This window comes from Patiria miniata, unplaced genomic scaffold (genome assembly GCF_015706575.1).
Source record: "Patiria miniata isolate m_02_andy unplaced genomic scaffold, ASM1570657v1 HiC_scaffold_21, whole genome shotgun sequence".
NCBI lineage: Eukaryota > Metazoa > Echinodermata > Asteroidea > Valvatida > Asterinidae > Patiria > Patiria miniata.
Window position 1 is genome coordinate 2,052,579 of NW_024037060.1, and position 25,128 is coordinate 2,077,706.

The following is a 25,128-nucleotide window of genomic DNA, read 5'->3' on the forward strand; positions in this document are numbered from 1 at the left end:
TGGGGTAGCCACCTCTCGACATTATTAAGGGCGGGAAGTTACTGGGTACGACGGGCAGTGCCTCAATTCAAAAGAAATAAATAGTTCTTAAGTAAGATTTTGAATTTTGACCAATTTTCACAAGTTCGTTTTTAATCTTTAGAAACACGCCTAGCACCCTCTAGTACTGGTGGGGCTTATTCCAACCGTATTTCCCAACGGTGGAACAAAATCGGCGTGCCTTTTTCAAGTTTATTCTTAAGAAATTTAGGCAATTTTTCAAGTTTATTCTTAAGTAATTTAGGCATATTATCAATTCAAGTCACGTGACTTTTTTCACCGAGACTAACACCCATTTGTCCTGATGGGGTTAGTATCCAACCGTAGTTTCTAGCGGTGGAAATATTCGTGGTGAAGGATTGGCAAGCGTGCCAAGATTTGGGCCCAGTGATGCCAAGCATGGCAAGGATTTGGGGCAAACGTACGTGCCCCCGTTTTTCTGGCCAATGTGCCAAAACTGTTTGGTTTAATAAAATTTGAATAAAACGAAATAAAATAGCGGCTAGAAAAACAACTATGCCTAAAAGTCAAACATTTGTTTTAAGGTGTTTTGTGTGTGGTCTGAGAATAATCTTTAAATAAATCACTTGCTTCGTAATATCATACAGTTATGATAATGCAGTTTGCTGTTTTTGTAAGATAACATTGAGTAATGTTGATCTGGAATCTTCAAAATTAGGGAACCAAATAGCACTGTTAGCAGGCGGAGCCGAATGCATGAAGACCGAGTTTTGGAAAATCTCGGTAACGGTCGTCAAATTCAAAATTGTACATGACGCAGCAAAAAGTTCGCCCGAACGATCCGAGTATATTTGATGCACAAAATTGTCGTTGAATTTTAAGTTTTCTAAGTAAATGAAAAAAAAACCCATTAATTATTAACTCATTTAGAATAAAATTAATAAGCAATAAGCAGTTAATTAAACCTATATTATATAGTCGGAAATACTCGGGCGCTATCCGATTGTCGACGAAACGACTTCAGCAAACTTCGGAAATTTTCGGAAAAAGGAGGAATTCCTCCCGTTTTAGTCACGTGACGTAAATTGTAATACATTGTATTACCGGAGGCTACCGGACCTAAGATTCATCAGGAATAGTCGGAATCTTTTGGTCTGGGAACCAGACTAGCGATCGATGAGAAATTCGGGCACATGTAGGAGAATGCTGTACGCTAATGTCAGGAACTCAGGAATGACACCCCTGCTTCCTGAAATGAGACAGAATGGTACAATTTCGGGGGACTAAATTTCCAGGAAGTGGGTATTTATCAAGCCAAGATACATAGACCCACTTTACAGCTTCCTTTGATCGCTTTATTTGTGTAAAGTTTGCAGCCACGTGATGCACAAAATGGCTTTCTGCGTAGGCTACATGTACATGTGTTTAACCATGTAGTTCTACATGTATGTGTTTTTCACAGTACAGAATGTACACCACTCCATGTACATGCATGAGACATCCTAACATTTGGGATTGACTGACCCTGGGGTAAGGTGATATATATATTTATTATTATATTTAAAGACGATTATTGAACTAAAAGTGTGTCTAGAATCCAGATATGATTATGAAACTGTTTATTATGTAATAAATAGGCAATACTTATTTTTTTTGTTTCAGGGTTTTGTTTTGGGGGTTATTTTATGACCTAGCATCGTAATAAATAAAAGAGAAGTGATTGGTGTCAGACTCCAGCGTTATCTATGTTTGAGTACATGGACGAACCCGAACCCTAGAATGATAGTAGGGCAGGTCACCACATTTTTTTTATTTATTTTTATTTAGAAAATGTTATCTGAATATTAATTGTATTTTTTTCAAAGAAGACTCAACTCCCCCATCCCTGTACATCCACCATTGTTATATACAAAGTCAGGCAATTAACAAATGTGCACATATCTAAACTGTTATTTGGGCAACTTTTATTAAAACTAAATATTTACAAATCGGGAATGTTAAAAAGAAAGTCTATTGCTAGATTCGCATATTTGGAATGACGTCTTTTCAATCGATTCTCAAAAAAGAGTTTTGAATACAAAGCAATATTTCTTTTGAAGGAAAAATATTGTTTATTAAACTGTCATTTGTATGTCGCTCCACGATTGAAATTTGTAATGAAGAGTCATGCCACATATACAGATTAACTTCAACATTTATACACAAAGATTATCTAGACAATATATTTCCATAAAGAAAATGCAGACTTTAAAACCGACCTCAAGTCGGCATATTTTGCTATTTCTCTTGCCAAACACAAAACAAGTTATTTTAGAGTTGTTGAAAAATGTGGGAAAGCCAAAAAAACAGCTTTTACATAGTTATTTGTTACATTGGCATCACTCCAAGTCGCTACTAATTTGAATTGATAAAAAATAGATTGATTTCAAGTGCTATTTTCGAGTTTCACTCACTAAAAAAACGGGTGAACTGGTTCACGCCTCTATTAAAAACGGTTGTATAGGCACCGGGAACCAATCTTCTCGCAGGGCGGACCTCAGCTTGCGCACAAAAATAAAGCATTTTCATAAGAAGGCAATTTTTTCACCGTAATTAATTTAACATACAAGTGTTAATTGTCTTTTCCCTTTGGGGGGGGGGGGGAGGGGGTGGGATGGAGGTGGGGGTGAGGAAGGTGTGCAAAGGGGGGGGGGAGCCACACCCACAAAAATGAGATCCAGCTGAACTGGTACTGTTGGGATTTACTTTTGTTTTGGGATGGCTAAATGTGTGTGTGTGTGTGGGGGGGGTGTATGCGGGGGAGGGGGAGAGAGTTGCAAAAAAAGCCCCTCCACCAATAGGATATACCGGTATTGCATATATATATAGTTCCTAATACCGGGTTTGTCCTTAATATCCGTTTAAATACAGACAGCCCCTGATCACCGTAATGTATTCACACGATAATTTATAGATTTTATGAAATCATTTAAAAAGTACACGAAGGGAAAAGCTACAAGGTTTCTTTGCCAACAGTTACCGATTGAACCAGGAAAAAAATCTCTTAAAAGCCGCATCCGTCAATTTTTTCCCTTCGGCTTTTGCCTAAAAATTCTATTATTACAGTATATTATAATATTATCCTTTCATTAATGTATTGGATACCATGTAAGGTTCGGACCTCCTACGTGATTTGCTTTTTTTCCCTCATAGCTCCTCCAAATATGGTCGAAATTCTGCAACGAGCAAAGGAAAAGTCCATTTCGTGAAGCTAATGCATGAACCTTGTGCACTGATGCTTAACTCAGAGAAGGAACCAAATTGGTTTTGAAAGATCGGTCTTTAAAGGTATACGTAGAGTCATTTGATTTTGGTGCATTGTTTTGGTATGAAGAAATAAAATCTTAAGTAGGTTGTTTAACAATCAGCTCAGTGGATATTACACATTTTGAGAAAATCGTGTGCATAATTTGTTTTGGGTCTCCGTTGCTAACGCACGTAAAAAAAAAGTGTGTCCGCGGGCAATTTATTTTAAACCAACTTCAACTTTAGTTTTCTTCCAAGCGATGCCATTTCAGGCGGAATAATTTCACAATTTGACACCAGTCAGAGCAAGGTTTCTGTCGTAAAATCGGTAGATCATTTTTTTCCCGATAATTGAAAATGATATCCTATATGACTTAAAAATGAATACAATACCTTCTAGTCATATTTTATACTTATAAAGTAAAAGGTAAACTTTAATATTAACTATCGAAATACTTATATTTCTCCTCAATCCCTTGGTTCAACAAATCTCGGATTCGCCGAGGCTATAATGCCGAACTGACTGACTTCTCAATGAGATGAACAGCTCTAAGCTGCAGAACTTTGGTACCAAATGTTAAAGATAATAGTTTTCCACACCTAACCACACACTATCTTGAATCTAAAAGTTCTCCTTGTGAAAGATGAAGCCAAACTTCTGGCAGTGTTTACTGATGACGGATCCGAGTGCTGGGGCTCCGCAGAAGAACACCGACACCCTTCCCTTGTCCTCGTCCTTGATCTGCTTGAAGAGCTGCAACATTCCAAAAGGAAAACATAATTGAGATCATAACTGCAGACTCTGGATTTACTTGACTGATTCATTACTAGGCCCCGCCCACTGCTCACGTGGCCAACAACACGTGCACTTCTCCAGTGCCACATTATAATATTCTGGCTGCGCGTGAACGCGTGTCGGACTTTCGTGCACGCATGTCGGACATTAACCATGGCTGTCATTGGTAAAAGCTCCATTGGACGGGGCTTAATGAATCGGTTTGAAGAAAGTAATATACGAGATCGTTGGTGACTTCGTCATACGCGCGCGCACCACTGATTGCTAGCGCCCATTGGATGAACACTCAAGTTGCGTTAACTTCAGTTCCAATGGTTCCATTGCTACTTAATGTGCAATGGGCGTGGTTTAAACTGAAGTGATGTCACACTAACGAACCGGATTGATTTCATGACTAAACACGCTCTCATTTGTCAACAAGACAAGGCAAACCTGTAGTAAAGCTGGTCTCCGAGCACACCAAACATTCTTTTCTTATCATGTAGCCTATGTGGACCAGATTTAGGCCATTCACTGACTCTACGGGTAATCCAATCTCAAACTGTTTCAGTCAGTTTACCTGATTCCAGTTTGGTCTTCCCGCTTGTAGCTTGGTTCGCAGTCCGGTCAGCAAGTCTCTATTCTCCCTCTCGTGGACCAAGTCTAGCGCCATCTGGAGGCCAAAATTCTTCACATCGAAGCGCTGGATGCTCGTCATAAACAGGTGGATGTCCAGGAAGCGATCCAGTGAGTACTGACTCTGTTCGGTCTCCAGGTTCAGCAGCATGTCAACGAACCACTCAAACGCCGTGTGGTTGCGGTTCAGCCAAATAAAATCAACCTGCACAAGAAGAAATTTGTTTTGGCATTAATACTGAAAAGCCTCATCTGCCTTCAGAATGACAAACAAAGTCATAATATTGTGAAAAGGTGTCAAAATTCTATTCAAAAAGGTGTTCAGTACTATTCAATTTACCAAGATCATCCACCACATATTGAGACAGGACCTGCTTTTGCACACATTATTATTGCAGCTAACACCCAACTCAGGCCTTGTTACGACCAGTATGTAACCACGTGGATGCATCCCGCTTGAATATTGCGCTGAGCATTGTGGGAAATAGCATGGCGTAGCAAGATCGTACCCATGGCAACGATGTTAGTGTATTGGTGGCATTAATTAACACTATCGTTTCGGTAACAATGAATGTGAATCGTCGTTGTGTACTCGAATTCCTAATTAAATTTGCTCGCCATGCAGCCTCTTTGTGTCTTGGTATAAACACTACCGGAATCTACTCATCGGTTGGTTGGTTGACCCTCTACCGCCCTCTACGGTGACCCCTACCTTCTTGACCCTGAGAGCCTGTTTGCCTCTCTCCTCGTCCACCCAGGTGTGTTGGCAGTTGGGGCATCTACTGACGATGCTTCGGTGTCTGTACATGATGGACTGAACAATAGAAGCAAACGGGGTGACTCCTATACCAGCGCCGATTAGTACGGCGTGGTCAGACTCGAAGACACTGGTACTCGGTGTCCCGTACGGACCTTGGATGTGAACCTTTGTCAAATAAATAAATGAATATGACATTAAAACGTCTTATATTTAAACGATTGGGAACACTATAACGACGCGATTTTGAGGATATAAACCACTAATCTCTGAATAACAAAAAATAATTTAAAAAAAAGGTAGCCCATTGGCTGTTAGAAGTGAAGTCACCGTCCGCCATCTTACTACTCCCATGACAATGGAAAAGTGACCTGGATTCATTTTTTTTTTTCCACCTTAAAAACTAATTAAATTTCTCACACCAACGTAGCATTTATTAAATCAGTACGTTCCTCCACTCGTTTGAATACAATACTGGAATTTATCCATGCTATGAGAATTAGTTATGCATATTCCATTTTTACAGCTGTCCATGGAATTCCATGGCAAGCTATTGAGCTAAGTGAGAACCATAGATGACACACAGGCATTCAGATGCAGTTTTTATAATCTTTGTCAATACTGAAACGTTACATTATATTTATATCTCCCCTGACAAAACTTTCATCATTAAAAAAAGTTTACCAATCAAAATATCATGTGAAGTATATTTTCTTTGCCAGTTAACCTAATAAGACTATTAAAATCGAACGAAATTGCTCAATATTATTAGTCAGCTTACTATGCTGACAAAAGAATGTTGTTTTTCTGACAAGACAATACACAACAAACGTCCTACCATCAGTCTTTAGTTACAACACTCACTTGTATCTTGTCCTTTGTATTCATATCAAACAAAATCTGTGGTCTTGGCATTGTCTTGGACAGCTGTCTTTGAAAGTACTTGGACTTCGGGTTCGTCACGGGGGGACCGGCCTCTGACACCGAAGCATTTCTCCTGGACACAGCGTGTCTCCTCTGCATTGATCCACCGTTTGGTGACGCTGCACCTTCGCGGTTCGTCGCGTTATCGTCACTCTAAACAACGAATAAAAACATCAGTGAATGGCTAGCGCCCCTTAAACAAAGACACTGACAAAATGGGGAACTGTCAACCGGAGGTCACAGGTATAAAAAATTCACAAAAACATCGTATCACCATTTAGCAGGTTTTACCGAACAGTAAAGAGCAAGTTTGGGCGCAAACTAGTTAACCAGAGTCCGACTGTTAATCTCTAGTTAACTATTCAACTCTGGTCGACTATTTTGGAACCGGAGCACGGGGCATGTCTGCATCGTTGTGTTGGTTACCAATAGCTGCGCGCATCATAAAGCACAACGAGGAGCCGTGACTTTTGACCATCGTTTAACCAGAGGCAGGCGTAAGTTACGTCACAAAAGTGAGTGGTAATACGGAGCGCCATCCGAGTACTGCTCATGCAAGAAGAGTGCATTCCGAGATCTTACCTCTTTTCCCGTCTCGTTTGGTGACGTTTCGTTGTCTTCCAGCTGATCTTGCTGACCCCGTTCGTCTTTGATCGCGCACGCTTCTTCTACTCCCTCGTCGATTTCCTCCGGAATCCGAAGAGGGACAGAGGTCTTCCTCCATTGGGCGACTGCCTGTGGGTCCACCTCGGCGTTGAAGCTGATGCGGCGGACTTTCATGACAGTGGGAGGGTCTACCTCACCGGACTCCGAGAGAGACTCTTCGGGGGTAATCCTGAAAGTAGAGTCACAACGCTTATTCGGTTAATCGATATTTATGCCAATAATTCGTTTACATTTTGACATTTCGAATCATTAAAATTTAGAATCATTGACAAGCATTGTTCTTGAGCAAGCGGTCTTCTGGGCATTATTTACCTTTTCGGCCAGCCGACAGCAGTCTGTTGCTTTAAAATAACATGAAATCTGCACAACTCTTGTCCAATTTATTTTGGCTGGTAATAATGTCAGGGAGCTTGGTATAAGTGCACATACACTGCGGAGTTTCTTCCAAAATGTACCGCCAGAAATCAAATCGATTAACTGAAACCGTTTACCGAAAACAGAATCGATTATGAGATTTAATAAAAATCGACCCCACCTGACAGCTGTCTCGTCCATTACCTCCAGCTGATTGGTGTCAACTGGTGGTGGCTTGACGTTGGAAATCTTTTCCCCATCTGAAGGTGACATCTCGAAGCCACCGTTGAGGTTACCTCCGGCTAGAGGCGGATGCTCCCCATTAGATGACGAGGAACTAACAAGCCGCCGACTGCGTGAAGCTTGACTTGACCTCTTCCTGATGGTAGCCTGCTGCATGCCATCGAAGTGACGGTACAGTCGCTTAGTCCAGTTACCCGCGGATCGGATATGAAGACACAAGATATCTAGCAACAAATGTATTATATCATTCATATTACACGGCTTGACCTCAACTTCATGCTCGATAACTATTATTTTGAGAAACTTGAAATTATTCTAAGGGTCGCATTCCAGTCCTGTTCCGTGCATGTCAATGGAAATAGTAGCCGGTAGGCCTATAGACCTAGTAGAAGTTAAGCCTGGTAAACTAAACACATTTGTTCAAATACTTTGGCTTTTGGTAATTGTAGGAATATGAATATTTGAACAAAAGGTTTGCTACGAATTTCAAGTGTTTCTAAAAGGAGTCTGATGCGAACTAGATTTCTTGAAGATGTAATTAAATAACTCGATTCAATTACACTGGTTTACAACTGAACCGATTTCATTAGATTCTACTACATTTCAAAAGATTCGATTCGATTCGATTCGGAATCGAATATATTCCATTCGTTTCCAAAGATCTAACTGATGTCACTTCGTTTCCATTCTTCCCTTCGATTCTTAATACCCGATTTTATATCGATACTGACCTGTCTGCTCTGGTGCACTACTGATGGTAAACGGATGCCACTCGTTCTTCGCTATCTCAGGGATCTTGACAAAGATGTAGTCACCAGCCTTGTATTTGAAGTGCCGCGGCTTGGTCATAACTAAATGTGTTACCTGAAGAAGAAAAAAGAGCAAACGGCAAGTTCAACCGAAAGATCTTAGTCCAATCAGTGATGCACTGTTTTGTATGTGAAATAAAAAGTAAAGATAAATACTGTATTTATGTATAATACATATTTCAATGCGTAGTGTTTTAGAATCATCAACCCCGTGTGCTTGAGCTGTATACGAAGTTTACTTGTTACCAGAAGCGAATCGACACTGGTTAAGGGTTCAACCCACTTGCCCTACATCCACTTCCGCAACGGTAACAAAAGGGAAAGAAAGAAATGATAAGATTACTCAAAATAAGGCTTTAAGCCATGCTTTTCAAATTTCCGAACTTCCTCCATGGTTGAGTCAATAAACTTGGGCATATATCTACCTGAAACGGATGTCAAATGTCGATAATTAATTTGGGGTGGTTTTGGAATTGTTACTCACTTGGCTGGCCCCCGGAACATTTCGGTCTAATATACAATATACCACTTTGCGGCATACGCACCTGTATGTGTACAGACCCCTCGGTTAACGCCTAATCTGCCTAATTAGTTTAAACGGAGGGCGCGTCTCAAACAAGGGCAACAAACCTTCAGTCAAGAGACAGAGTAGACAAAGAGATGTGGTTACCAAAGGGTAGGTACTTACTCCGGAGGGCAGCAGATTGGCTTCCTTGACGTACGTCTTGCCGTGGCGGAGTTGATGGATGATCTGAAGGGCACTGGCCTTCTCGAGAAGGAAGAGGATCAGTGGGCCAAGGAACCACGCCCAGAAGATTGGGCCGTGCAGGATCAGCAGGAACCAGAAGATGAAATAGCAGATCTTGTGAGTCCAGTAGAATATCTGATAGAAGAGTGAAAAGAAGGTCACCAAAGAAGGTCACAATGGATTATAGTTCCATACAGGAACTTCTGAAATTGCCTTATCTCGTTCCAAGATCCATTTTCACGAAACTGAATGATTATTTAAGTGCTGAATTGTAACACAAATCGACCAAAGAAAACTTGTGTGCAAAATATGACTAGCTATTTTATACGCTGACGTACATGTATTACTGCCCACACTACCTTCTACCTTCAGCTGTGATCTGTTTTTGTTTTGGTTATTTTAATTCAGCCAGAACGATCGCAAAAAAAAGTATACCCATGTATCATGAGGAACAAAACCAGATCTTTATTAGGTGGACGTCATTGTGACGCAACACTAATACTTCCTTAGACTTTTTAATAGGAGAAGGAACCATTGAGTTGTAAACCCTATGCTACCGTATTAAGTATTAACAATCATTCGAAAACTTTTATTATTTTGCATGTGCAATGCTAGGTGTTGGTAATAAGGCTATTATCAAATTTAGTTCACTCAATCTGTCTGCTGCTCTGCACCTGTAGAAATCACTAATGAATAGGTTTGTGAATGTTAGACTGACCTCAAAATGACCCGAGCGCCTGACGTAGGACAGTGACCCCAAGATGAGAACCAGGAAAACGACGTCAAGTATCCAACCCGTGATGAAGGCACTTCCAGCGAGCTTGCCGACTGGGAGCCCGACTTGTAGGAGGGTGGGATCAGTGAACAACAGTTCGACTGCCGTAAAGTTCTTGTACGTCTCTAAAGTCACTGTCGTAAAAAACCAGCACGAGAGTGTTCAATAACAAATGTTCTGTTGTTAAAATCACGAGCGGAGTATCATCTTGGCAGAAATCATGAATGAATTCAAACGTTTATGCCCGAAGTGTTTTTAGACACAAGTCTTATCTAGTTAAGTGTCCAAAGTTTGAAACCGTATGCACTCTGAAAAAAAAGTCGCAAATTTGACCTGACATAGTCAAAATGACACTTCCGATCAAAATGACACTTCCAATTCAAAAAGACACTTCAAAGTCAAAAAGACATTTCTTGTTTAGTATTACACTATTTTTTGTCAAAATGGCATATTTTTTCCCGCGTCAAAGATGACACTTTCACCCGGGAACAATGACCCGGAAATGTGACCTACATAAGTGTCATTGTGTCCCCGAAAAAGTGCCAGGATAAATCGAATCCGGTTTTGGGTTTAGTATGTCTGGAATCTTTGAAGAGTGTAAGTTGACCATCAAGACTCACGAGCATTGCCGACGTGGCCCAAGGTGTGCGCGAGTGCCAAGATGGCGGCGAGGTATCCGATGAATTTGTGAAAGACAATGTTGTCATCGAAGGGAAGAATCTGCACCAGCAAGGAGGAGGAACGCAGGAAACTCAGGGTTTTACGGAGCATCATCAAGACGATGAGGGCGCAGTTGAAATTCAGAGCCTGGCCGCAACCACGTGCTGAACGGAAGTAGATTTATAGAGGTATTTCACAGAAATAAACAAGTTTTGGACTGACATTGTGAACGACAACGAAAACAGGAAAAATACAGAGGCTATCACAAAACTATTACATCTAATACGGTAAAGAGATTTCTGCTGTGATTGTTCATTGTTGGTTTCGAATGTCCACAGGTCACCAAATATGATGGTAAACTATGTACACAGCCAATTCGATCGTTGTTTCATAACTACACAATAATACACAACGAATTTTACAAATTTCAGTAAACCTGGACTACTCTTGATTATTTCTCCGTGTTACTGAATGAGCACGAGGAGGAAGGAAGGTACAAGCGCTGGTGGAAAAGATCTACCAACCAAAGTTAAAAAATGAAAAATCTAATTTTCACGACGCGAGCGACCTACCAATTAGGAAACACCAGTTGGCGTCAGGATTAGATGAATGACGGTAGGCTGCTTCGCCAAAGAGGGCGCCAGTCAAGAGCAATATGACCAACATCAGCACGATTCGTTTGATATTATTCCGCAGGTAAGTCGGCCGTAACCAAGGTATCCCTCCGCAGCGTCGCTTCTTCGGTCTGGTGTCTTTAAGCCAAGCAGCCGCACTATATCAATAAATTAAAAGACACATGGTGGTGTGAGATGATAATGTAGGTTTTCCCGGTTACTGTATGATCCAAAAACGAATTTGCTTTTTCAATTCTACACATGAGACGACTTTTCCCAAACTACTAGAACGAATTAGAATGCTGCATTCGATCGTGAATTACACTGTACCAGAAATGGAATCTTTAACGCAAATTTGAAATTCACATTTACATTGGAGCCCAACAACGCCGGGAACAAACTTCTATATTTTTTTTGCAACGTTTACCTTCCATAGTTTGCCTACCTGTGGTTGGAAAAAGTGCCAACGACAGAAAGGTCTATTGTGTCTTCCATTGACCCTTGGCCCTTACCTAATTGAGAAATTTTCCAGTATGTCTGGGTACCGCCTCAGTGTGGTCATGAACTCTTCAAACGAGATGGAGCCATCGTTGTCCTGGTCCGCGTTCGCAAACAGCGTGTCCGTTAGGTGGTCTACTTTGGAATCGCTGAGCTGCAACGAACTCTCGTCGATTCCCGTCTTCATGAGGGCTCGCAACTCGTCCTTGTCAATGGTTCCACTCTCTAAGAGAAACGGCAAGAGCTCACATTTTAGTGGAGGAGATAATTGCGATTTCGTTTTGCTTTGGGAAAACACAATACTAGATTAGGGGAGTCAGGTTGGCGTAGCGGTACTTTTCTCGCCTTCCACCGCTGTGACCCGGGTTCGAATCCCGCCTGGGCCAATATGTGGATTGGGTCTTCAGTCCCTGCCTGATTCCGTGGGTTTTCCCAGAATATTCTTCTGGGCTTATCCTCCCACCTCTAAAAACTGTAACTTCTTCTTATTGTCTTCTCTCCACAGGTTTCTTCAAGCTTGCGAGCTACAGTGCCTAGTGCGCTTTTGAGGAATTCTTGGTTTCATTACCAGAAATGATTAATAATAATAAAAAATAAAATAATAATAATTATTATTATACATATTGTTGGAAAAAGGTGTACATTTTGGATGGGTAAGGATTAAAACTTATTAAAACTGGTGTCACGAAAACTTGCGAAATTAACGATATCTGTTGCGATTTCAACTCAATTGATTAAAATCACTTTGACACAGGTTATATTTTTTTTAACATACTTATTACCAATAAGTACATATCTTTGGTATATGAAGTGTCATATTTTTTGGACAATATTCCCCAAGATTCCATGTCCACATTTTCTGGTCATCGCTATTGAAAGTATAAATAATACAATGTGGATTTAATGTGAGAATTATCGAATGACAGACAGAAGCTTGCCCCTAAGATAACCTTTGCATTCCAAACACAAAAGGACAACAACAAAAAAAGCATTTACTATCGACATATCAACAAATACAAGTCTTCTGTGCAGGGTTTACGACCAGGACAACGAACTTTGATACAATTTGACACAATGGAATAGAAGTTATCTGACTTCTGTAAACAATCAACAACAATAGGAAGAATGGCGGAAGATGACGTGCACACTGGACATGATTGGTACTTTATTACTAATCAGCATGTTGGAATTATTATCGGTATGTATAATTCTAGAATAGAAACTTTGAAGTTAATCTAGTGGAGGCTCTGTGTATCAATGGAACGACTGATAAGATCTGTTTTCCCCCTAAAAAATATTTTCTATGCTCCATGGAAACAAGCCGCCAGAAGAGACAATTGAACGATACAACCAGCACAACACTTCAGATTCGATAAGGAAGGTTCATAAGCCTATATTAATCAAAAAAAAACATGTGCGTGTTGCGAAGATATTTATTATCTGGCTATAGTGGGCGGACAGCGGCCTGCTTACTTCCACGAGGATTAATGAGTAAAACTATCAAAGTACAGTGGCCACCGATCACCGGGATGGGTACCACTGGGGGTCATGTATACAGTTTTGGCGGTCCCACACCTAGAGAGCCAGCCTAGGCCAGCCTATATGGTCCTCTTTGCACATTACTGACTGATTCACTCGCTCACCACTGACTGACTCAGACCGACTGGCTCTTGTAAATTAGACTCGCATAAGTCTCACCTTGGCCCAAAATTTGGATTTGCTGGTCCCAGAGGGTCGACATACAGTCTTCTTTGAATCTATCTCACTGACTCACTAACTGACTGTCATTTGTAAATTAGACTTGCATAAGTCTTCCTTAGCACAAACATTTGACTCAGATGGCTATACGTCTCCTTAAACCAAACTGGTTGGGACTAGTGTTACAGGACATGTCTAGTCTTATTAAACACCATTCCCACTCCATCCTGTAAAACCATTGTTCCGATCTTTATTTGCACCCACCGCCTTTCGGCCTTACGCAAGGACAGCTTATCCATTTCATCTTGTGAAGGAAACCCAGGCTTCGCAAAGCATTGTTGGTATTATGCTGCCGTATTCAACGCTCTTAGACCGCGTCCGAAATGTCCTAAACCACCTTCAATTATTGTTTTCTCCAGGCGGAACAGTTTCACATGGTATTTTGTATAACCAGTCTATTCTTCACTTTGAGCAAGGATTTTTGTCGTTAATTTGGGTATAGGTCATTTCTGGAAAATGGCAAATGTTCCTATGTGTTTTTAAGAAAGAAAAGTCACTTCTTGGGGAAGAAAAGAAATACAACATTCCCGGGATCAAACCAACAACATTTAGCACGTTCATAGGCATCCGCGTAAATTTAGCACGCCACAATGGTGCTTCAATCTTGGCTGGAAATCTAAACCATTTAAAGTTATTTAAAAACCACATGATATATGAATTCGATCACGTGATATATTTTACGCATGCGTATTACGGTAATGACTTTACTACAGCCTGCAAGAGAAAACTAAGCTTCGGGTCACTAGAGAAACAAGTATCTGTCCAATAAGAGCTCAAAGAAAATTAGAGGCAACCAGCACCCGTAGGAGAGGTGATGGGTACCCTGAGCGCTCACCATCCAAGTCGTAGACATCGAAGAAGAATCGGACTTTTTCCTCCCTGGTTCCCTTAGTCAGAAGGAACAGGCCGTCCATCATCTCCTGCTGGGAAACCGTCCCGCTGTGGTCGTAGTCGAACAGGTCAAAGAATCGATCGGCAAAAAACAGCTGTCACAACCACGAAAAAAAGAAAGACTTTTATGCACAAAAAAAGGAGGACGGCACGCTCGAATGCGCTCAAAACCTAAATTTAAAAAGTAAATCCCCAAACATATCAATATAAGTTTGTTCCGTTCGAAGACATTGTTTAAAAGCAGAATGTACCGACTGTGAGGTGGGGGAAGATGCCCTACTTATATCCCCCCCCCCCCCCCGTCTTCCCACCCCCGACCTCCGTTGGATATCAAGCAAGTTGCTTCTTTATATGCATACAGAGAGTCCGTGGAGTTACTCACATTTCGCACTTCCAGCGCGTTCTTGAAGCTTTCCCGGTCGATGTCCGTGTCTTTGCCCGCGATAGACGCGATGCGAGACTCGGCCCACACCAACCATTTTGTGTCCGCGTCCAGAACATTTCTGTCAAATAAAAAAGGTTTCAAATAATCACTGCACAGCTCTGAAAATGGAACAGACCGCACGAATAGTTTCTTGTTGAAGACACGGTTGATGTAAACAGACAAATCTCTGGGAACAGAACTCAGAAACTGAGGATGTCAAGCATTATTTACAAATTATCCAATTACGACCTTGGACCTAGAACAATCCGAGGTCCTGAACCAAAGTCCTCAGTAGTTTTCGTGAACAAATCTCATGGGATATGCCAAGAAAAATTTAATTCCAAACACTAGCAACGAAATAAATATCTATTATTGACATTATTAAAAGTATAGTTTGGTCGAATTAACTGTTTTTTTCTTGAAGCTTTTAGCAAGGAATCCGGCTTAAAAAAAACAGAATGTGAGTATAGAACAGTATCACGCTGAAATGTGAGAAGTATACAGGTTTTGGGGTATTTTCTCACATTGGCTATTTCCGTCTTTCATAAGGACATCATCTTTTTCGGTCATCCTTTGTCATACATTTTTACAGTGCACTTAAAATTCCTAGGTAAGATTCGACCCGGAGTCCGGGTTCTATTTAACCACATTGTACTTTTCGGTGTCAAAATTACACTTTACCGTGTCAAAATATCACTCTTCTGTGTCATATCCCCGTCATTTTGACCCGGACACCTTGGCAAAAGTGTCAGTTTTGCAACAGGAAAGTGTCATTTTGACCTTCAAAAGTATCAGGGTCAAATCTGATCAGGGATATTTTTTTCAAGCATACAAAAACCTAACCCACTGTGGCCTTTTGACATAACACAGCTCAATTTCGTTTCAGTGTCTCTGAATGACTCCTTAGCAATTGCCACATTCGATCAATATTTGACCCAAGTGCAAACAGGCTCTGGGATGGTGATTTGCTAAGTTTAATGACTGGCATATTTTGACACTGACTTGCTACGTACACACAATGGTGTGAGGGGCAAATCCTTTTGGTGCTACATTAAATAACATTGACACCCAGCATGAGAATGTGAATAGGCTTGTGACAGGTGGAAATAGCACGGCGAAGAACTCCATCAGGTAGGGCTGGTCGCTGTTTTGGGCTAATCACCGGGGAATTTAATTATACTTAAAATGTGCTTGTATTTATTAATTGCTCCAGCTGACCTCTTCTAGGTTTGATTATTTAGAAGTAATTCGACCTACAATTTCAACTTAGCGTTTGAACCGAGGGCCCAGTTTCCCTTTTGTTTTTGGTGATTATTCCGAAACGAAGAGGTAATTTATGTCGGCTTAGCTGCTCAGTAATTCGGAATTTGTCTATAATGCGGCAGTTCGGCTACTTTAATTAGTGGGATGGATCACTGACAAGTATAGACACGTTATTTCAATTTACATCCATGTATTTTGACAGATGTTTATGATTAAAATCAAATAGCCTTATCACAATGTTGGTTTGTTTAAGTTCAATTAATGCATTAATTTCTATGTTTTATTACGAAAATACTGTAGATTAAACTTAATCGGACAGTGACTCATTTCAATAATTCTGGAGTTTTTTTAATGTCACTGATTATTCACATCTGCATGGGAACACATATAAATCCACCCATACAGACACTGGTAATAACTTGGAAAATTGTAATGAGAACAACCTTGCTCGAATAACCCGTGTGCAATTATTCCACCCGAAATGGCATCGTTTCAAAGAATCCAATCACTAAAGATGGCTTTAAAACAAATGTGCCCACGGGCACACTTTTTTTACGAGCTTAAGCAATGGAATCCAGTTACGACACCGGAAAACAAATGTGTTTTCTCTGTTTTTCTCAAAATGTATGAAGTATCCACTGAGCTGAAACTTCACCAGGTTAATTGGTATTTACATACGATTTTGAGCAATTTGTTGCTTCAAACATATAAGTGCACAAAAATTCAACGATCCTGTTGGTGAGTTTAAGCGGGCCAAGCAGATAAACAGGCAAACAATTAGAATAAAGACATATACAATCGGTCAAATGTAACCTAAAGCTGCTTTTGTTTGCAGCCTCTTTGATAGCAAGTGTTAAACACTTATAATTCGCCGTATGCTGAACGATATTTCAAAATATTTTGAAGGGCTAACCACAAAATATGGCGATGGAACCAGTAAACAAAATGTGTTCAAGTACCGGGAAGTACCAACAACGGTATCATTGCAAAAGGTCGAGAGGATCGAGTTCTTCAATATTATAAAAAAAATAGTAATAATAATGATATATTGTCAGGGTTCGACCTTAATTTTTTTCTTCACTAGCCAGCCCGGCTACTGAAACAGACTGTTACCTAGCCCGCGGGCATTTTCACTAGCCGCATGGTTTTTTTTTCCTATCCTTCCATCTTTGCCGTATCCCAATAATTTTTTGACTCGCCAACCGGGCTACTTAAGGAATAGTTTGACTAGCCCGCCGCTGTTTAGACTAGCATTTGGCTAGCGGGCTACCGCTAATTTCTAATCCTGATTATAATACAACATCTAAATAACAAAAATACAAAATTTAACATAAAATATTTTTAAAGACAGCAAAAAATATATCATAAAGTATAAGAATAATTTGGAAACAGTAAATGTGAATGAGGAGTGGAAAACATTTTAACATTAAAAGGAAAATCGAAAAAGTTTCAAATGTCTCCCTTGGAATCAATTTATACCATATTTCAGTACACAAGAACAAAAATTATTAATTTTGCCCTTCAAACTTCCTTCAAACTCAAGAGAAAATCGCTTTTTTGTTCTTGGTTCCATTCGTAAATCGGTAAACCCTATAGAATCACCGTCCCAAACCAGCACTTAGGCTTTATTCACGTGTCGGTCACATTAAATTGTAAACGAGGTAACATGTTTTGGAACTTGCGAATAGAAATAAAAACAATGAAATAAAGTGAACTACAAATTAATACTAGTGTGCATGCTCTGATAGATAATTTAAGATCTGTGATTAAACGTACCCTTATGTTTTAAGCCACATTTTAAAAAAACCGAAAGTGAGGCTTTGAACGCATAAATAGTCTGGCACCATCCCATTCAACTGTTTACAATTTATAAAATACATTCAGGGAGCAAGATCAAATGGCTTCCTCATGAATATAAGGTGTGTTGAACCTCTTTCTTCCAATGCACTTACCTTCTCCAGTAGAGGGGTCGCCCGCTCAAGAAACTAATTTTGCGGAAAGCAGCTTGCGATGAACTTTGATCCATCAATGGCAAGTTGTGAAAGACACAAGTGCACTATTTAGGGAACAGTTTAACTGTAACTTGCGCACTTCGAAATTCTCTGCATCGCCAATGCAGTTTGCCCTCTTTTATGCCCCAATAAATGCCGGCGTGATTACAGTCGAAGATAACGAGCGAACCAACTTTAGGCAAACTTTAGGCAAATCTAAAGCACGACTCAAAACAACTTGGTGTCGCAGTTTGGTGTCCCCATTTTGAACATCTCTGTTGTGATCCTACAAAATATGTATCTGTCAACTCTTTCGTCTGCTACCGTGTTTCTATGTTCCCGTGGCTTCACATCACTTATGTGGTTCCTAGGATACCATCAGACATGACATTATCTGTATCATTTGTCATGTTGGTTAATCAATCTCTGATACCGATAGCTGTCAACAAAACAGACAGTTCCACAAAGCTCACCAGCTGATAAGAGGAGAAAATGTAGCCGGCCGGCATAGCGTCCCTAAAAGTTGGCATTTTTATTTGAACTATAATTGTTTGGTATAGGATTAACAAAAGGTGTAACCGAACCCTTGAAGTACTTGGTAGTTTTAATGACTCTCCTGGAATGTAAACTGGAGCATCAGGATCCGAAGTTTCGAAGATGTAGGTCTACTTCAATTAATTCGATGCTGATAAACCTTTTTCCCCATTTTTTTGCAACTTTTTTTCCCGACACTTTATGGTCCCTACATTATCGATCCTGAAAGGGTGGCGAGACCCAATCTACCCTGCAGGAACTGATTAATTGTCGGACAACAAATAAATCAAAATTGTAAAGTGATAATTCCATAAGTAAACGTGGGCCGATTTTTCGTTCGATATCTCATTCAAAGTTTTTGTATTGCTGGAATTTGTTGTTGTTTTTTTATTCTCGGGGTGAAACTCGAAAATACCATGGACAGGGGTTTCTGGTTGGCGAAGTGGTTCTTACCTCGATTCCCACCTCTATGGCCCAGGTTCGATTCCGGCCCGTGTCCCTATGTGGATTGGGTTTCAGTCCTTACCTGATTCAATGGGTTTTCCTCGGAAAATTCTTCTGACGTTTTCTCCCATCTGTAAAAACTGTAATTTCTTCCTTATATTTCTCTTTCTTCAGGCTATAGTAAGGTACAGTGCCTTGGCCAGTTTTGAAGACTCCAGAGATTATCAGAAATAAATAATGAAAAAAAGTAAATAAATAATGAGAGTAATTACCCCTTCACTGATGAAGGTGGTCGGGATATAGAAGAGACTTGCACCTGACATAAAAATCTACTTCGGGGGTTGACCACCCCCCCCCCCCTTCTTTGTGTAGTTTCTGCTATACCTACAAGATTGCATCAACATAGAGGGAGGAAACTCGAACGAAAAATTACAGTATATTTTGGTGGAAAAGAACAGCAATTTGTTTTCTAAAGTTCACAAAATTATTTTGTCAGACATCTCGACAAAATGGCTCCTCGTCTAAAAAAAGAAATGATCAGATCTTTTTAGTATGAAAAGTTACATCCTGTTATTCCAGATACCCGTTACAATGTGGCATTTTGTTCCTGGATGCTGTATATGCCATGAAATAAAATCAACCCTTCTGACCAAAATGATGTAGGCCTACACTTCTTCCCGTGTTGTTTTCGATATCCTTTAAAAGTTGGCATTGTGTCTTGTATATCGTTAAATGAAAACAACCCTTCTCATCAAAATGATGCTATAAAATTAGAATGACATCCTGTCATTGTACATACCCTTTAAATTTTAAGTGACATTTTGTTCATGTATGGCGTTGAATGAAAAAACCCAATAACCTCACTAAAATGATGCGATCTTTTTAGAATGAAAAGTTACTTCCTTTAATTCTACACGTACCCTTTAAAACTTGGCATTGTTTTTCTTTTGTGCCGTGGAATGAAAATAACTCTTCTCACCTTTGTACACGACTCTGCGGGTTTGCCGGGGTGTTTTTGCTGAAGGATCCCGACATTGTCGCTCCACAGAAACACTTCTGGCCTACTGCGCTTCGTGGTCAATTTGATCCCTTTACTAACATACCTGTTTGAGCTTCTTAGTTTTGTATTAGTTCGTAGGCCTCTAATAAACCATCAGGTCTGAAGCATTTAATGTTGACCTTGTTGCGTCATGGTCATTGTTTTATTTCGATCCAGCGCCAACTATCCATATGTCGTGCTCAAGTGTAAGATGTACGTTTAGTTGGAAAGGGCGCGAGATGATGATGTGTTTGGTTAATTGATAAAAATACATATCCGGATTTACTCTTAACAGATAAAACATATGTTGCAAATGAGTAGCGTTAGTTCGGTCCGACTTGCGTTGAACTCATAAACACACTCTCCATCTATATTGTGACTGGGACATTTTTTTAACAGAAACTCAAAAAATAAACTCGAATTTAAACAAGTTATTTAAACTTTTAAGATTAATTCAGCGGAAGGCCACTTGCAAACAGATACCAGATAATGATTGTGTATAATGATCCATTCTGCCTTTTTGTATGTGACTCACTCCACAGATAGCAACAAACCATTTCTTTATAGACCATGTCCAAATTTGACAGTTGTGGCTACGGCTATGATGTTGTCATTGGCACGCTACGCTGAAAAGCCTTAACCGAGGACAGAAACACCTGCTTCGGACACGGCCCAACAAAATCTCATTTCCCAATGGATATTTGTAAAAAAAAAAAAAAGTTATATGATTATAAGGCGACGAGGTCAAACAAAGGTAGAAAAAAAGTCTACGTCAATCAATAAACCAAGGACCTATTCCTGCAAACCAACAATGCGTATGTTGCAAGCAATACTTGGCACAATGGAGGGCGCTTTTTCAGCCTACTAATGATCGCTAGTAAATCGGTCCGAAATTGCCTACGCGGGCCAAATCACGATTTGCATGCCCTCAGTATTTGAGCATATTGTGGGCCATGAACCTGAGGGTTTGTAAAAAAATAAGGGTGGAAGCCGTGCACAGGACCGTGAGCTTGTATTTCTGTTAAATTTGGATGAAATTGGACTCTAAAAGCGCTCTATTTTGCAATGGAGTGTAGGCATCGTTTTTCAAAATGGCGATGAGCCTCAAGACTTTTTAAGGCGTGATCATCTTCGGATGGAATTTCTCACAAAAGTCATCAGACTACCCCTAAAAAAAAGGGGGGAAAATGAACGATGATGAAATTTATTTACTGGTCTGCAACCCTAGGTCTTTATTTTTGATTTGTCACCGTGAATTTCGACGCGTATGACGTGCTTTGACGTAACTTGTGAATATGCCCATTTTATTCTCCTCACAGACAAGTGTAACAGTTAAAGAATAAATGGTATGATTGCAACATTGTGACTTCGAAAAATCAGTTGGTTCCAGATAGAAACGAGGAATAAACCTTTTTGACAGTCGCATTGAATCATGGGTATTTATTTATTTATTTATTGCATGATCACAGACAATCCTTGGCCGGCGAGCGATCAGAATAAATGACCCAATTGTAAATCATAGTTCTTGAATCGAACTTAATCTTTGACTGCGCTCTGGCTGGGCTCTTGCACATCCGTGCTGAAATGTAAACACGCTTTTTCTCTTTTAACACTTGGCCTCCGTAAAATCAAATACTGGGGGAGGGGGCTGGTGATATAGGTCGATGGGGGCGCTGTTCAAAGCCGACGAGTGTGCACAATATTAACGGACAATAATGGCGCCTTTTAGGGCGATACATGCGCGAATTAAAAAAAAAAGGCACTCGTCAACTTGGCCGCTGCCACAAAAAGGGCACGACTTTTTTTCAAAAGGGCAATTGTTCAGAGAAAAAGGGACACTTGTTCGGAAAAAAGGCACTCGTTAACAAAAGAAAGGCACTCTTTACAAAGATTCGGGTTAGCGCTGTTGAAAAAAGGGCAATTCAATGGAAAAGGGCTGTCAGTCTTTTATACAAAATATTGGGGGGTAAATACCCCGTCCCCTGGCTACCGCATATGGACTATAAGCCCGGAGGGGGACATTTTACCCTGAACATAAAGCTGTACAATAAAAAAAAAATGCTTTCTTCCAAAGAATGATAGTTGACAACTATTGCTGGTTCTTTTCAGAACCACACCGCTCACACAGGGATTCATTCACATGGTGTTACCGCAAACCTCCCATTCATTTGCTGTGGTTTTCTCCTTTCATGGGAAGCTCACGCCCTCGTCTGTATATTTTTTAGAGGATAGTGTTTCACTCAATCCAAACAGATTCCAAGCAGTATCTAGAACTTCATTCATAATCATGAGGAAAATAAAATAATGAACAAAAATCTCCAAATGGAGAACTTTTCATGGTACGTAATATGCCGATGTAAAAGGGCGTCGAACACCTTTATCTCTGTTTTGTATAGTTTTGTTTCGTTTTCTTCAGTGTGTTTTTGTGCAAAAAGGTGTCCATTTAATTCCTACACCAATTCATATATTAACTCTTTTTGAAAATGTTCTGGCCCTTTCTCACCTCTCCAAAGATGGCTGTAATCCAATCATCGCTAAGAAGTCAATCACATTACGTCATCCAGACTCAAAAATCACCTGTTTCTTGTGATTGGACTTGTGACTCTGATTGTCTCCTGTTTGCTCTGTCTGCGCACATTGCGATGGAGCTGACGGTCATGTGAACACTGTTAACAGTTGGGTCAATTTCACGAAGCACCGTCGATCGGTAACTCAACTTACGAAGAATAACCCATCGCAACTTACGATGCTTCCTAAAATCGATTTCACGAAACGTTCGATGAGTGTAACGCATCGTAAGTACCTTGACAACGGCGTGGAACACGTTGTAAGTTAAGACGTGTCTGTGAGTCGTAAGTTATGAAGTGTCTTTTCGAAGCCAGTTTTACAGCATGACAAGTGAAAAAAGAAGACCAACAACATGTGATAATGTTCGTTCAATTATCTTTGTCTTTGAGGCTAAGTGTTCGGAGAAAAACTCCGGTCTATATATTTCAGCATTGATTTGCTGATGAAAACCCCCCGCCCTGCAAAAAAACGACGAATTTTTTTGTGAAAATAATATTACTTTCTTGGTCAAAATGATATATTTGTTTGTGCGTGAAAATGAGAAGTGTCAATTTAACCCGGAAAATTGTCAGGTCAATTCTAATTTGAAGTCTAATCTGACCGGGGACGTTTAATTCTAAAAGGACATCTGGGATAGATTTGACGTGTGCTCGGCCCAGTGACGTAGCCACGGGGGGCGTGGGGGCGACAGCCCCCCCCCCCATGAAACCCTATCGCCCCCCCCCCCCCTGAGATTTTGAGTTTCTAAAAAAATTATCATTGATCTACATGACGCCCCCCCATGAAATGTTCCAACCCCCCCCCCCCCCCCGCGCCCCCCCCCCCCCGAAAAATTCCTGGCTACGCCACTGGCTCGGCCACTTTCATAATGTTCACTGAGCCTAATTAGTTTAACTATACTGCTGCAATTTTAATCGAAATCAAGGAAATCTCACCGTAAACCTCTCCGTGGGGGTTGAATCACGCTGGATAATATGAACGATCCCGGCATTGTTTCAGTTCAGAGGCACTTGCGATAACCGTATGGTCCCCAAAACAAGCTATACGTACGTTTGTCAGACAGTAGAATTATTTTGTTTGTTCATAAATGCGGATACGTTCTTGCTTTGGGCCTACTACCCATATTCCAGACTATTTGTCAGTTCCTGGCATGAGTTTGTACGCAAGTATAGTCCGTGGTCACGTGGTGGCTTTTAAAGTATGACCTTGCCGAAGGGAACAACCGATGCCCTCGCAGGTTCACTATGTCCAATTGTGAGTTTTTCAGGACGTACTCAAGCAAAACTATACCAAAAAGGCCAACCTGTGACGTACATAGCCTTAACTGACCTTACCTTTTTGCATTACAATGTGCGCGCCCAACCGTTCCAACTCATTTATCTTTAAATCCCCAAGGATCATTGGTGCAATTTAGCTCTAATTCAGAGGACAAATCAGTTCACAAAACTTTGCGCTACATGTCGGGTTGAGGACGAGTACAGCGTCTTGGTACAAAATAATTCTAGGTCCTTCCCCCTTAAAAATTACCCTAACATTTTACCCTGATAGAAAAACCTGGCAGAGGAAAAATTCCAACACTGGACACAATTGATATTCTGGATAAAGATAACACACTCTCCATGTTGGTACAACAGTGCCACCCACTAATCTCCATATAAAAATATTGATGAGCCCATTGCCTGCTAGACGTGAAAGTCACCGTCCACCATATAACCACCCGAAGACCAATACATATTTGTAAAGAAAAATATCAAATTAATTGAGCTATGTACAGTTTTTACTCAAAATAATTATGGTTTATTACACAATTAAAATGGCAGCAAAGTGGGGTTTGTATAACAATTTCTGTTTAGAAAAAAGTTTTAGACGACTCTATTTTAATCCAATGGGTGCTACTAATCAGTGGTGCGAGCGCGTGTATGACGAAGTCACGAACGAACCGGATATTAATATATATATATACATTGACCTCTATTATGCAAGTTGACTCCAAGTGTGCGTGGTGAGCCTTGGTAAATTAATGTTGCCACATTTTTCATCATCAACGTTATGTTTTGCGTAATAGCGATACTTCTGGAGTGTTTTCACAGAGATCATTTTTAATATTTAACTATTCAAAGTTTAAAAGAAACAAATTTGTCAAAAAAAACCAAAATAAAACAAATCAATCATTATTTCACGTGCCAACCGTGTCTTCAGAGGACAGTGACAGATGACAGCATATAATAAGGACCTGCATACGGTAACCAAGCCTCTCCATTAACCAATGCATTTTGTGCTTGAACACACACTCTTTAGGCCTTTTACCCAAAAAAAAAAACGCAACACAAACATCAGACAGTACAGACAGACACACACACAGCGTAGGATCTTTTAATATATGATAGGAGTAGTTGAGATTGGTCCTCTCCCCGCATATGAATGGAGGGATCGGGAACCAGTGCGAACCTTCCCTTTTTTGTGCAGCTAGGA

At 40.3% G+C, this 25,128-nt stretch overlaps 1 protein-coding gene across 3 annotated transcripts; it reads right to left on the reverse strand.

Moving 5' to 3' along the window:
- Positions 1 to 2,399: 2,399 nt before the first annotated feature.
- LOC119729851 (NADPH oxidase 5-like) lies at positions 2,400 to 23,773 on the reverse strand. 3 transcript variants are annotated; one of them, XM_038202646.1, is made up of 15 exons: positions 23,592 to 23,773; positions 14,776 to 14,896; positions 14,338 to 14,488; positions 11,759 to 11,969; positions 11,205 to 11,404; positions 10,593 to 10,796; positions 9,916 to 10,106; positions 9,138 to 9,332; positions 8,372 to 8,504; positions 7,579 to 7,864; positions 6,960 to 7,212; positions 6,318 to 6,530; positions 5,409 to 5,621; positions 4,641 to 4,901; positions 2,400 to 4,039 (listed from the first exon to the last, which is right to left on the reverse strand). In XM_038202646.1, exons 1-15 carry the CDS (start codon positions 23,645 to 23,647, stop codon positions 3,908 to 3,910), a joined length of 2,820 nt encoding a protein of 939 aa, XP_038058574.1. In that variant the 5' UTR covers positions 23,648 to 23,773; the 3' UTR covers positions 2,400 to 3,907. The 3 variants fall into 3 exon arrangements, with proteins under 3 accessions (XP_038058574.1, XP_038058573.1, XP_038058572.1); XM_038202645.1 differs by lacking the exon at positions 23,592 to 23,773 and adding an exon at positions 20,029 to 20,229; XM_038202644.1 differs by lacking the exon at positions 23,592 to 23,773 and adding an exon at positions 18,033 to 18,131.
- Positions 23,774 to 25,128: the final 1,355 nt, after the last annotated feature.

Excerpts from the sequence above, each read along its gene's own strand:
- LOC119729851 (XM_038202644.1), bottom strand. The coding sequence starts at position 18,106 with ATGGATCAAAGTTCATCGCAAGCTGCTTTCCGCAAAATTAGTTTCTTG. Across the intron at positions 14,897-18,032 it reads CGACCCCTCTACTGGAGAAG|AAATGTTCTGGACGCGGACA; the intron begins GTAAGTGCATTG and ends TTTATTTGACAG. Across the intron at positions 14,489-14,775 it reads ACGCGCTGGAAGTGCGAAAT|CTGTTTTTTGCCGATCGATT; the intron begins GTGAGTAACTCC and ends TGGTTGTGACAG.